Source organism: Giraffa tippelskirchi, chromosome 11 (genome assembly GCF_054371585.1).
Source record: "Giraffa tippelskirchi isolate mGirTip1 chromosome 11, T2T-mGirTip1v1.2.pri, whole genome shotgun sequence".
Classification (NCBI taxonomy): domain Eukaryota; kingdom Metazoa; phylum Chordata; class Mammalia; order Artiodactyla; family Giraffidae; genus Giraffa; species Giraffa tippelskirchi.
Genome location: NC_137285.1, coordinates 83,047,519 through 83,061,902, shown reverse-complemented (window position 1 = coordinate 83,061,902; position 14,384 = coordinate 83,047,519). Strand labels below are relative to the sequence as shown.

Below are 14,384 nucleotides of genomic sequence, written 5' to 3'. Positions count from 1 at the left end.
GAGATAATTGATGTGTAGCATTATGTAAGTTTTGGGTGTACAATATAATAATTTGACTTGCATGCAGCATGAAATGGTTGTCACAGTAAGTTTAGTGAACATCCATTATGTCGTGGATACAAAGTTAAACAAAAATTTTCCCTTATGATAAGAAATGTTAGGATATATTCTCTTTAGAACTTTCATATATAACATAAAGCAGCACTATTTACATTTATAATGTTGTACATTATATCTTTAGTACTTATTTAATCTTATAACTAGTAGTTTGTACCTTTTGAGCAGCTTCATCCACTTCCCCCTCTTCTTATTCCCCACCTCTGGTAACCAACAGTCTAATCTCTTTTTCTATTAGTTTATTTGCTTGTGAGATTTTGAAGTTATCATTGACTTACAATAATATATTAGTTCCTGGTACACAAAATATAGTATTTCATTATTTCTTTACATTTCAAAATGATGACCATGATAATAGTTGATATTTCTTATTTTTCCTTTTCACTTTTCAGGTATTCTTACACCAAGTGATGAGTTCCAGTTTTGGATAGAACAAGCTCATCGTGGAAGTAAACAGATTAGCAAAGAAAGAGCCAGTTATTTTAAAGAATTATTTGAAACAATTGCAAGAGTATGTGATTCATGTATAGTTATATATCAGGTTTTGATAGAAATACTGTAGCATTCAATTTTTATTAGCTTTATCTCTGTTTTAAAATCATTATTTGATGGCTCTGGACAAAATATATTCTTCAGATGTAGCAGAGTTTACTTAAGATATGTATTTAAAATGAGTACAACTTAGAAGTCCAAACTTCTGAAAAAGTTAAATTCTAATCACTAGAAAATATTTTTCTCAAAAATATAATTACTTTTATGCAGGTAGATATGAAAAAATGAGAAACCCATTATTAAGAGGTTTGTCCATATGGAGGTAATATGTTCTTTGGGAAAATTGTTCACTTTTTTAAAATTAGCAGTTTGGGGGAATCTGAAATATAAAAAGTCTTAGTCTGATACTTTATTAGATTGATTACTCCTTGATGATATATCTATGGAGAGGTTAAATAAGTGACCATTTTGTTTTTTTACAAAAATCTATTCTTTTCAAAATAAATATTTAGTAATTTTTTTATTCATTCTAAATATTATTTCATTATTGTCACTTGAATGAAGTGTTTGAAGTGGTTTAAAACTCTTTTTGTGGCAGTGATGAAATTTAGAATAATATACCATGTACTAGAGAATCCCAGGGACGGGGGAGCCTGGTGGGCTGCTGTCTATGGGGTTGCACAGAGTCGGACACGACTGAAGTGACTTAGTAGTAGTACTAGATTTGTACTATTGGTAACATTGTGCAACCCAGGAAATGAATGAATAAGGATAAGTTAAATGAAAAAGGTAATGTGTATATAGTGTTAAATAAACACTCTATTGGATAAATAAAAGAAACGAATCCAAATTTAGAGGAACTTAGGCCAAGGGTAAAAATAAATTTATAGGGTTTATGCAATTCTTATCTTTTCTTCTGGCTTTTATGAAATTTATGTTTGTGAAGGATCAGATAGGGTATTTGCATAAAGAAGTTATATAGCATCTGATAGAAGAAGAGGAGAAAATAATGGCTGATATTAGAATCGCAGCATTTGAAAAACTCAGGCAACGTTTTGTTTATATTGCCCTAGGTGCAAATACGATTATGTTTAAAAATGAATACACTTTGGTTTTAGGAATTTTATAACTTGGATGGTCTGTCCTTACTGGAAGTGGTTGACTTGGTGGAGACAACTCGGGATGTTGTAGATGATGTGTGGAGACAAACAGAGCACGATCATTATCCTGAATCACGAATGTTACATCTCTTAGATATTATAGGTACTAGTAAAGAAATACACTTTTGGAATTTTGGGAGCTTGCCTTATTTTCTGTTTTTTTCTTTTAAGTCCTTCTCTGAAATGCTGCTTAATAGAGTAATTATTGCTTAAAGTAACTCTTAGAGCAAATTATATAGGATTATTTAAGTAGATATTTGTACATAGTTGGTTAATTTAAATCATAGTGTCAAATTCTTTGATAATCAAATTAACAGATTTTTTATGTATGTAAAAAATGCATGTATTAATTTAGACTATTTTTAACCAACTGAAAAGTTTAATGTATATTGGATTATCTGTCAATAAAAAAATAAACTTTTTGACTTAGAATATACCTTTCTTATTATTATCCTAAGGACCTATTAGACAAGTACATAAAGGTGTATGTAAAAGGACATTTATTACCGCATTGTTTGTAAAATGAGAGTAGAAACAAATAGCAGTTGAGAACTGATTACGTAATGTCATATCCATACTGTGGGACTGAGGCCTTTAAAAAATTCTGTATATACTTCTGAACTTCAAAGATATACATGATATGATGAAAGATGCAAATGTACAAATATATGTGTGCGTTTGTGTTTTTAAAAAATACTTGTTACTAACAGTGCCTGTCTAAAGGTGTGGATGTGGTATTTCATAGATTGTTGACTGCTAATTTGTGTATCATTTTAATTTAATAAAAAGCATGTATTCCATAGTTATTTGCTAAAAAGATATGTTCATTAAAAAGTTTGTTTTGTACCTTATTAGGTGGTTCATTTGGAAGATTTGTTCAGAAGAAGTTGGGAACTTTGAACCTCTGGGAAGATCCTTATTACCTTGTGAAGGAAAATATGAAAGCTGGTATTTCAATTTGTGAACAGTGGGTGACTGCCTGTAGTCATCTGACCAGTCAGGTGTGGCAGCGCTATGTTCCTCACCCGTGGAAAAATGAAAAATATTTTCCTGAAACACTTGACAAACTTGGCAAACGCCTTGAAGAGGTATCTTCATTTGGATCTTCTCACTTGTTTGAGAATGCATTTTATAATTATTAAGCACTACACATGTGGTAGAAATTATTTAAACTTTTGGGAGAGAAGAAGAGCTCCCTTTCATGGGAGATGATTTATGCAGTTGTGTGGCACAATACCAGATGCCCAGTGGGTACGACCTGCTGCTTTCCACTTCCTTTCTTTTTCTTTGTTGTGTGGCTGTTCAGTTTTTAAGTCATGAACTTCTATTTTGTTGTTCTTTGTTATAAAAAAAGATAACCCACTTGTCTATGTATGGAAGCTCTCAGACTTTCTCTTGGCTATTGAAATTATTTGCAAGCAGAGACAGTGTTTTAGGGAGTATTCAGTGGTAATATTTGAAATAGCTACTTAATTTATGTAAATTAGAGTTTCAGTATAGCACTTACATGCTTACCTTGAAGAGGCAGGCAAAGATTGCAGAGCTGACTTTTTCCCTTTGTGCTTAAGGGAATCATTGTTCTTTGGGGATTTTTTGTTGCTGTTGTTGTTCTGGTAGTTTATTTCATTTTTTTCTGCCTCTGCTATGCGGCTTGGAGGATCTTTAGTTCCTGGATCAGGGACTGAACCCAGGCCCAGGCAGTACAAGTGCTGAATCCTAACCGCTGGACTGACAGGGAATGCCGGCTGTTGCCGTTTTTAGCCTCTTATTAGGAACTCCAAGCATACAAGCAGTAACACGCTGTAATGAATGTCAGTTTCAACAGCCACCGGCACCGTTCAGTTCTTTTTCCATCTTTGTCCTCCCTGCCTTCCATTTTTTTTTTTTTGCTAAAGTATTTATAAAGCCAATCCACGAAATCTTGTACTTTTACTCTTAAAAGATAATCATAATATCAATATCATACCCAACAAAATGAGAATAATTTCTTAATATCATTATTTATGTCATCAATATACAAGTTTACTAATTGTCTCAGAAATGTTTTTAGTTGCTAAATGTTAGTTTACTTGAACCAGGTTGCTTCATAGGCAGTAGCATATAGTTCTCATACATTAAAGAAGGCAAGTAGTATCTGGTTTTCCCGCTTTTCATGAGTTAAGTTTGATCTGTGGGTTCATGTATGATTAATCTGATTTATCTGTTAAAATGCTGTTCACCAAGTTTTTCTTAATGATTGATTGTGAGAAGTTGGAAGATGATGGTGTTTTAATTCTGTTCTTTCTGCATTTATTAGTGATGATGGAAGAACTTTTTATCAGTTTTTTAGGTACCTGAAATATAGTTTGTATAGGAATGGCAATATAGACAATTACCTTTTTCTTTTTGTTTATCACTTTTTAGAACAATGCGTAGTAGGTTAGTATCATAGTAAGTTTCATAGGCAATCAATGATTTTTTAAATAATATCATTATGAACCTATGATTTTTTTATATTTTATAAGTTTCAACCTGTTGTATTTATTATTGTAGTTATTATTACTATACTCACATTGTCCCCGGAGAAGGCAATGGCACCCCACTCCAGTACTCTTGTCTGGAAAATCCCATGGACGGAGGAGCCTGGTGGGCTGCAGTCCATGGGGTCGCTACAAGTTGGACACGACTGAGCGACTTCACTTTCACTTTTCACTCTCATGCATTGGAGAAGGAAATGGCAACCCACTCCAGTGTTCTTGCCTGGAGAATCCCAAGGACGGTGGAGCCTGGTGGGCTGCCGTCTGTGGGGTCGCACAGAGTCGGACACGACTGAAGCGACTTAGCAGCAGCAGCAGCAGTAGCAGCACATTGTCCCACCTTTGTGCAAAGAATATCCTTTTAAGTTGTGTCTGTGTCATTTTGATATGATTTCAGTATTTCTTTGGTAACTTTTTTACATTCAGACCTCTTAAAATGTACCGACCCATCTTCTACATTTTCCATTTTGTATGTGGAATTAGTCATTTCTCCAAAGGTCCTTGTTCTTGTTAGAGGAAAATAGTGTTTAGTGACAACAATCTGGTTGATGAAGTAGTAAAACATATAACTATCAATGCTTTTAGGCTTTCTCAGTAGACAGCATTGTTAAATCAGTATTTTTGTTTTTATCAAGAGAAAAAAAATTGTGAATTTGTGCTGATATTTTCAACACAAATGAAAGATTATAGCATTTTTACTTAGCCTTTTAATTACCTTTTGATGGTTGGTAGAAAATTTAAATACAAAATGAAATGTTTTCCAACTGTTTGTAAGTTATACATAATGGAGTTGTTAGCATATTGTTTCATTATTAGGAGAGCAAAGTTAATGCAGACTAATGAAAGTCAGAAGGTTTGCTATAGTAAGGAGGAGAGACTAAAACTTTACTTAAAATAAGTATTAAACACAGTTTAAAAATATTTAGATTTTATATGTATTCACTAGATTTGAGCACACTGATTGATGGTACCGTGTGTCTTTGAGCATCACTTGGAGTATTGATGAGACGTAACTGTCAAGTTTATAGTTTCAGTTTTATTTTTCATTTCAAAAAACTGAGGTTAAAGAAATTCTTGCCCAATAACTTTAGATTTTGGATTATTTGTGTTGATTTATTGATATGAGTAAATGTTTTGTTTTAATATTTTATGTTTTAGGTCTTGGCTGTTAGAACAATTCATGAGAAACTTCTCTATTTTTCGCCTGCCAATGATGAGAAAATCATGTGCCTGGCTCGAGTATTTGAACCTTTTGCTGGCCTGAATCCTGTGCAATATAATCCATATACTGAGGTTGAGTATATATATGTGTTTGTCTGCATAATCTCCTGTTTGTGTTGTTCTTTTTAAAGGCACATTTTGCAAATAATAAAGTCTAACTGTATTCTTATTTGTTTAGCCTTTATGGAAAGCTGCAGTGTCTCAGTATGAGAAAATTATTGCACCTGCGGAACAAAAAATAGCAGGAAAATTGAAAAACTATATTTCAGAAATTCAGGATAGTCCACAACAGGTAAAATATTGAAGTATTTAATTTTTAATATTTCTCTTAAGCTATTTGAGGAGATGCACATGTTTTTACCTAGTTGATTTATTTGGGATGAACATATACTTAACTTTGTTTTGTATTAGCTTCTTCAAGCATTTCTGAAATATAAAGAGTTGGTGAAGCGTCCAACCATAAGCAAAGAATTGATGCTAGAAAGAGAAACTTTATTGGCAAGACTTATGGACTCAGTTAAAGGTAAAAGTTTATCAGAGATTATAATGTTTGCTTGAAAATTATTTTTGTAGATTACTTTTCTTTTGTTGTATACCATTTTTGATTAAGATATTTTTATGACATCTATGTGTTGAAGATTAATTTATTGTTTCTGTAATAGATGACAGGCTTTTAGAATTAGCTGGTTATTTCCTTTCTCTCACTTGATACATGATGAGGTCCCTGAGGACGACCAACTATTACTATTTTTCTATACACAATATTTGACATAGTGTTTGGTACATAGAAGGCATTTTGGAAAACTTTGCTGAATGTGTGTAATCATTTATGTGATTTAAATGTTTGTAGATTTTCGATTAGATTTTGAAAATCGATGCCGTGGGATTCCTGGTGATGCATCCGGACCACTTGCTGGCAAAAACCTTTCTGAAGTTGTCAATAATATAGTTTGGGTTCGCCAGCTGGAACTGAAGGTATTCATTTAAATAAAAGTTGAAGGACACGCATTGTGAAATGTGCTAAATTAATGTAAAGGCAATCTAGAACTGTAGTGAAAACATTAAGAAAACATTTCCATCTAACTTCTTGTGATAATTAGAATTCTGAAAAAATGAAAAATATGAAAAATCTATAATTTTCAAAGGATTTTTAAATTATTTGAAATGTATTTTTACAGGATCCTGGTAGGTGCAAAGTATATAAGTATGTTTATATAAATAAATCATCCTAGGTTGAAAGGAAGTTAAAGAAATAGAGAAAGGTAATTATGGTTTTGCTTCAGGTAGTGGCAGCAATTTGTAGATTTAAAGGACTATTATTTTAATATTATCAAAGTTGATCTAAGAATCTTATATGCTTACTAATTAGCATGTAGTACAATATCTTGCATTCGACTCATGTAGTAAATATTAGTTGTTTATATAATTAAGAGCAAGGAAATTATTATTAGTAGTAGTAGTATTATAAAGGCTAGCGTATTTGAGAATTCTACTTATTCAAGTTTATATTTTGATGTTTTTTCTCTAACATTCTGCTTAATTTTGTCAGTCACCTTTCCAAAATGCTGCATTGTTCTTTGTATAGTTGTGGAGGAAGGGCATTCTTCTTCTTCAACTGGCATCAAATTGGCCTAATTATTGTTTGAGCTCTTAACCAGAGCATTTAGTAAAGGGCTTAAAATACTATATAACGTATTTAGGACTGTTATTGAGTTCTTGGAGTTTCACCTAAATTTCCTTTATGGTACCCTTCAGATTATGCCTTGTATATGTTATCCTCTGTGTTTTGCTATTCTGAGATGGTGTAATTCAGAAGTAAAGTAGCAGTTGATATTCTTAAATTCACTGGAAAAATCTTCTATTTTACTGTTTATGGATAAATGGGAAAATAGTTTCTGTATCACAGACCAGAGAAGAGTGCTGACTTTATGCTAATTTTGTTGGAATTTAAATAATAAATATTCTTGTAATTTGGTTTTTTAAGGTGGATGATACTATCAAGATTGCAGAAGCTCTTTTATCTGACTTGTCAGGATTTCGATCTTTCCATCGAACTGCCGAAGATCTCTTAGACCAGTTTAAACTATATGAACAAGAACAGTTTGATGATTGGTCCAGGGATATTCAGTCTGGTTTGTCTGATTCCAAATCTGGTTTGTGGTATGTATAAGTATACTACACAGTGAAATCTACATAAGAATCTTTTTTCTTATATTATTAATTCAGTGACAAGATAGTTTTCTTTTTGGTTAGTTTTTGATGATCAACTTTTAAGTCATTGAAGTTGGAAACTTTGACCCCCTTTCCTTTGCTTCTAATATCTGTTCCTCAGAACAGCAGATTCTTAATTTGGAGTTAGGCTTTCATGCTCCGTGGTTTTTTGTTACTAGTACATGAATGATTTCCTACTTTTTTACATTAATATTATATATCCCCCCATACATACATTGTAAATGAAAATTTCATTTTTTTAAGCTCCTTGGGATGAAGAATGCTTCTTTTTGGTGTCTAATATAGGAAGGGTTTGTAAATATTTGTTAAGCTATATTGAATGTAATTTAATTGGTTAACCTTATTATTCTAATGGGTATCTAAAATGGATGGTCTAAAAACACCATTGTTTCTTTTTTCAGGTCAACTTTGTCCAGTGTGTTACTGTCCATATTTTTAAAAACTTGCCATGTTTTCATTTTTAGAAACTTGGTACTTTTTAAAAGTAACTTTGGCATAATATGAAATTCTGTTTGTTTCGCCTATACTGCTGCAACGAATATTTAGGCCAAACTGGTAGCTTCCTAAACTGAATGAATGATTTTTTTTCCTTTTATCTTGCATTTTGGCTTTGGAAGAAGAATGAAAGAACTAAAGGTGCTAAAGCATAATGATTATGACTTTATGCCATTTAATTCTTTCCCTTTCTACCCTGAATCTAAAATACGAGAGAAGATCCAACACTGCCCCCTCCACCCAAAGTAAAGAGTTCTTTGGTCAGTTGGTTTTGGAGAATTAGCACGTTTATCACTACAGCTGTTGTGGAGATCCACTGTGTAAGATAGTGTATCTAAAGGGCTGAGGTCTACAGTAAGAAAAACCTTGTTTAACTTTGTTCAACCTATTTCTTTCTTATTTGGTGATGAAACTCCTGACTCTCACTTTGTTTTTTTTTTTTTTGGTAAACCCATCATTGTCACATAGAAATAAATGTGTTTTGGAACATATTTCAGTATATGCTGGAATGTAGAAACTAACTTTGAATATTAGTTTCAAATAAAGGCAAAAAGTGTCACTGTTACAATTTTCTGAGGGGCTTTGTGTTCTTGTAGGACAGTTTTTGTGTGTGTGTGCTCAGTCACTCAATCATGTCCAACTCTTTGTGACCCCATGGACTGTAGCCCACCAGGCTCCCCTGTCCATGGAATTTTCCAGGCAAGAGTACTGGAGTAGGGTTGCCATTTTCTTCCCCAGGGGATCTTCCCAACCCAGGGATTGAACCTACATCTCTTGTGTCTCCTGTATTGGCGGGTGGATTCTTTACAACTGTACCACCTGGGAAGTTTGGACAGTTTGGGCTAAATTATTATTTTAAGCCATTTTAAAGTATCTGCTTTTTATTATGCTTCATTTTATGTGTTATTAAGTAGACTGAATAGATTAGTTCTTTGCTTTTCAGTAGCTTACTTTCTAAGACCTGCAAGTTCTCCTAATTGTGAAAGTGATTTGAAAGAAAGAGTATTATATAAACCTGATCCTGAAAGAAGGATCATAAAATGGTAGTACTTTAAATGTAATTTATCTCAATGTTTTCACAATCCAGGGAGACTTGAGTGTCCCAATGTAAATTTTGCTGTGGCTTTAGAAGAATCAGAAAGGAAAGACAGTCTTTACATAGTGAAGCAAAGAGTAGAGGGATGACATATTTGAATATCTCTACTCCTATTTTAATATTCTTTATTATTGATCCTTTAATAAAAGTATTAAAGAGTCAGATAGACTGACTAAAAATCTAAAATATATTTTAGAAAATGAATAAAATTATGATGGATTTGACGTCTATTTTGAGTCTTAGCTGAAGTTTAAGAGATTGATTTTTCTGAGTTCAAAGACTGCTTGGATGAAATATTAATATGATGGTATATTTTGGATATTACAGTTTGTTATCAAGATCTGAATTGTGAAATGCTATGTGAAATAAATATAATTTGAAAAATACAATTAAAAACTTTTTTACTTGAGTTAATTTTGTTTGCTAGGCTTCCCTGGTGGCTCAGTGGTAAAGAACCCACCTGCCAATGCAGGACATGTGGGTTCAATCCCTGGGTGGAGACGATCCCCCGAAGAAGGAAATGGCAACCTCCTTCAGTATTTTTGCCTGGAAAGTCTCATGGACAGTGGAGTCTCATGGGCTATATATAGTCTATGGAGTTGCAAAAGAGTTGGACATGACTTAGTGACTAAAGAACAACAATTTTATGTTTACAGCAAAGTTGTAAAAACTGTTACGTTTTTAATCAGTCGTAAGAGTGAGAACATGAAATTTTGAAATTCAAACAGTTCTTTACTTTGTTTTGTAGTATTGAGGCTAGTAGCCGAATTATGGAGTTGGATCCTAATGATGGATCGTTGAAAGTGCATTATTCAGATCGGTTGGTGATTCTTCTGAGAGAAGTTCGTCAGCTTTCTGCACTTGGCTTTGTTATTCCTGCCAAAATACAGCAAGTTGCAAACGTTGCACAGAAATTCTGCAAGCAAGCAATTATTCTGAAACAAGTATGAAATGATATTTTTGAAAACATGGCTATTCTGAGTTTATTACGTTAGAATATTTTAAGGGCTTTGTTTTCTGCTTTTGATTTTATTAGGCTAATAGAATAGCACCATTGAGTCTTACGAAGTTATAGTTTGTAAATGACTGCATTACAAACTTTGCTTTGTAATCCTCTATGTGGGAATTTTATTAGCTTGAGGTATTACTGTTACTGCTTTTGATTCTCAAAGAATTTGGAAAAATAGATTGTTATTCTTTCTCTTTTTTTCTTTTTTCTTTCATGTTACTATCATGGACCCTAAAGGGCTTTCTAATTATGAGCCCTCTGTCTGCCTGCTAGGGGCCGATTCTTAGAAAATTATCCAGCTGATGGACAGGTTTCTGTTTTTGTTCATTTCCTCGGTCTTCCTGAAGCACATCGTCATCAAATTATTTGCCTGAGTTATGAAGCTAGAAGCTGAAATCAAGTCTCCCTGACTCCAAGGCAGTGCAGTGAAGTCGCTCAGTTGTGTCCGACTCTTTGTGACCCCATGGACTGTAGCCTACCAGGCTCCTCCGTCCATGGGATTTTCCAGGCAAGAATACTGGAGTGGGTTGCCATTTCCTTCTCCAGGGGATCTTCCCAAACCAGGGATCGAACCCAGGTCTCCCGCATTGTACGCAGACACTTTTACCATCTGAGCTACCAGGGAAATTCCTGATGTAAGGCAAAATACCCATTAAACCAAGTTAAAACCTAATCACAATTAAAAGTCACAGTCCATAGTTACATCGGTCCATCTTAGCATTGTTAGATGTCATCACAGAGTTTAGGAAAGTCCTTTCCTTGAAGCAGAGAAACCCACCATGGAAAGTCTTCAACTGATGAGTGCTCCGCAGACCTAGCAATTATGTTGATTGTGGAATGTGGCCGTAGGAAGGAGCCCAGGACAGGAAGGCATTGTCTTGAGGGTCAAATGGCAGATTCAGGACTTGTGGAGTTAGCAGAAGCAAGCCCACATAGATTCTCAGGCCCATCTCGGTTCCTGGCTCAAACAGTGGCTTGTTTGACTCAAAAGCTGGCTCAGGAGTTCAGTTCAGTCGCTCAGTCGTGTCCGACTCTTTGCGACCCCATGAATTGCAGCACGCCAGGCCTCTGTCTATCACCAGCTCCCGGAGTCTACCCAAACCTTTGTCCATCGAGTCAGTGATGCCATCCAACCATCTCATCCTCTGTCGTCCCCTTCTCCTCCTGCCCCCAATCCTACCCAGCATTAGGGTCTTTTCCAATGAGTCAACTCTTCGCATGAGGTGGCCAAAGTATTGGAGTTTCAGCTTCAACATCAGTCCTTCCAATGAACACCTAGGACTGATCTCCTTTAGGATGGATTGATTGGATCTCCTTGCAGTCCAAGGGACTCTCAAGAGTCTTCTCCAACACCACAGTTCAAAAGCATCAATTCTTCGGCACTCAGCTTTCTTCACCATCCCAACTCTCACATCCATACATGACCACTGGAAAAACCATAGCCTTGACTAGACGGACCTTTGTTGGCAAAGTACTGTCTCTGCTTTTAAATATGCTATCTAGGTTGGCCATAACCTTCCTTCCAAGGGGTAAGCGTCTTTTAATTTCATGGCTGCAATCACCATCTGCAGTGATTTTTGAAGCCCCCAAAAATAAAGTCTGACACTGTTTCCACTGTTTCCCCATCTATTTCCCATGAAGTGATGGGACCCGATGCCATGATCTTAGTTTTCTGAACGTTGAGCTTTAAGCCAACTTTTTCACTCTCCTCTTTGACTTTCATCAAGAGGCTCTTTAGTTCTTCACTTTCTGCCATAAGGGTGGTGTCATCTGCATATCTGAGGTTATTGTTATTTCTCCCGGCTATCTTGATTCCAGCTTGTGCTTCTTCCAGCCCAGCGTTTCTCATGATGTACTCTGCATGTAAGTTAAATAAGCAGGGCTCAGGAGTTAACCTCCCGATAATGTCTGTTGAAAAGCTGAAAGCTTGTCCTGAAGGTCCCAGATGAGCCCCCCAAGATAGCTTACAGTGAACGATGTCGCATTCATGATCTTCTAAGAAAAAGATTTAGCTTCGGGACCAGGGACCAGCCCTGGTCACTCAAGAGCTTTTGTGTAACAGAGTTTTATTAAAGTAAGAAAAGGCACAGAGAAAACTTCTGACACAGACATCAGAAGGGGGACAGAGAATGCCTCCCCTGACTCCAAAGCCCATATTTATTCCATTAAAATTCATGTAGTGATGACATGTGCACAAGTAGATTGAGTGCTGTATTATAGATGGGCTTCCCTGGTGGCTCAGCAGTAAAGGATCTGTCTGCCAATGCAGGACACATGAGTTTGATTCCTGGGTGGGAAAGATCCCCTGGAGAAACACATGGCAACCCACTCCAGTATTCTCGCCTGGAGAATCCCATGGACAGAGGAGCCTGCCGGGCTGAGGTCCATGGGGTTGCAAAAAGTTGGACTCGACTAGTGACTAAAAAACAGCAACACTTTAATAGATTTCAGAAAGTCCTGTGAAAGAATAGAGGTGGGAGTTTTCATTTATTTTCCTGGGTAAGGCAGAGATGTGCTGCTGTGCCTAGTCGCTCCATCATGTCCGACTCTTTGTGACCCCATGGACTGTAGCCCACCAGGCTCTTCTGTCCATGGGGATTCTCCAGGCAAGAATACTGGAGTGGGTTGCCATGCCCTCCTCCAGGGGATCTTCCCAACCCAGGAATCGAACTGGGGTCTCTTGCATTGCAGGGAGATTCTTTACCAGCTGAGCTACCAGGGAAGCCCAGGGTAAGGATAGTATCAGATAAATCTTTACAAAGGGATGATGTTTGATGTGTTTGAAAGAGTATACATATGTTTTCTCAAGAGCACAAGGTAGACTGAGTGATCATTTCAGAGAGAGGGACTCTATATTCTGAAAGCTGAGATGCTTGCTGACTTCTCTATCCTAAGTATTTAGTGTAACAAAATAAAATCTCAGAGGATGAGTGAATGGTCATATGGTGTTTGTGTTTACTCCTAGAAGAACAACCGCAGGAATCTCCTGTGTGTATCTTGACTCACTCGTTTATTTTTGGCTGTGCTGGGCCGTTGTTGCTGCCTGTGGCCTTTCTCCAGTCGCTGGCAGGCGGGGGCTACTCTTGCTGTGGAGCTTGCGGGCTCAGTAGCTGTGGTGCTCGAGCTTAGTTCCTCTGTGCATGTGGGGTCTTTGCAGACCTGGGATCGAGCTGGTGTCCCGTGCATTGGCAGATGGATTGTTGGCCGCGGGGCCACCAGGGAAGTCCCGTGTGTATGTACCTTTACTCGTGAGCACAGGTGGAGCTAGAGTGCGGGGTGTGAAGTAGGATGTTTGACAGGTAACAGTGGCCAGATTGCTGTAATTTTATGTATTATTTTGCTTCTTTTTTTCCTGACTGGGCTTTTTCTGGAACTACTATTATGATACAGAATACGTAGAATGAGTATTCCCCACCAAGTACATTTTTATGCATATTAGAAGAAAGAAGTGACTTGCTATAAAATTAAATATTTTTTAAGCACCTGCTCTATGCCAAGAATTTTGTGACATGCTGGGAATACAAACATTAAGACACTGTCTTTAAAGTCCTTAATTAAATTCACTGCACAGTGTCCTCTGATCTTCTTCCCTGAACTTCACCGTTGCCCCTGGCAGCATTAGCAGTGTCCTCTTTTGTCCACCACTATTCCTTGTAGGTATCTCTATTTTTTTTTTGATTCATCGATTAATTCAACAAACATGTGACACTATTGTTGCATTGATTAATTCAATAAACACGTGACAAACATGTGACACTATTGCCTGTGACACTGTTATGGGAAATAGCAGATGCTTGAGTAACACGGTATCAGGTAGTGATGAGCACATATTTGAGGAAACAGAAAACGTAGCAGGAGGATTGTGACAAATCCTGCCGTTTTATACAGAAGGGTCCGGGGAGACCTCAGTGAAAGGTAATGAGAGACGTGACATAAAATGAGTGGAAGAACCAGGCAGACATCTGGAGGAAGGCTACTGCAGGCAGAGGGAGTGAATGACATGAAGAGTTTCTTAGGGAAGACTCTCTAGAGTCAGAGAAACAGCG

At 36.2% G+C, this 14,384-nt stretch overlaps 1 protein-coding gene across 3 annotated transcripts in view; it reads left to right on the top strand.

The window, feature by feature from the left end:
* Positions 1–14,384, top strand: part of DYNC2H1 (dynein cytoplasmic 2 heavy chain 1) — a 362,922-nt gene that overhangs the window by 13,904 nt on the left and 334,634 nt on the right. For all 3 annotated transcript variants that reach the window (XM_081541773.1, XM_081541771.1, XM_081541772.1), the window contains exons 4-12: positions 510–628; positions 1,728–1,872; positions 2,625–2,857; positions 5,444–5,578; positions 5,685–5,798; positions 5,918–6,029; positions 6,357–6,481; positions 7,491–7,666; positions 10,078–10,273. In XM_081541773.1, coding sequence (XP_081397899.1) covers positions 510–628; positions 1,728–1,872; positions 2,625–2,857; positions 5,444–5,578; positions 5,685–5,798; positions 5,918–6,029; positions 6,357–6,481; positions 7,491–7,666; positions 10,078–10,273 — 1,355 coding nt within the window. The remainder of the gene's footprint in view (positions 1–509; positions 629–1,727; positions 1,873–2,624; positions 2,858–5,443; positions 5,579–5,684; positions 5,799–5,917; positions 6,030–6,356; positions 6,482–7,490; positions 7,667–10,077; positions 10,274–14,384) is intronic.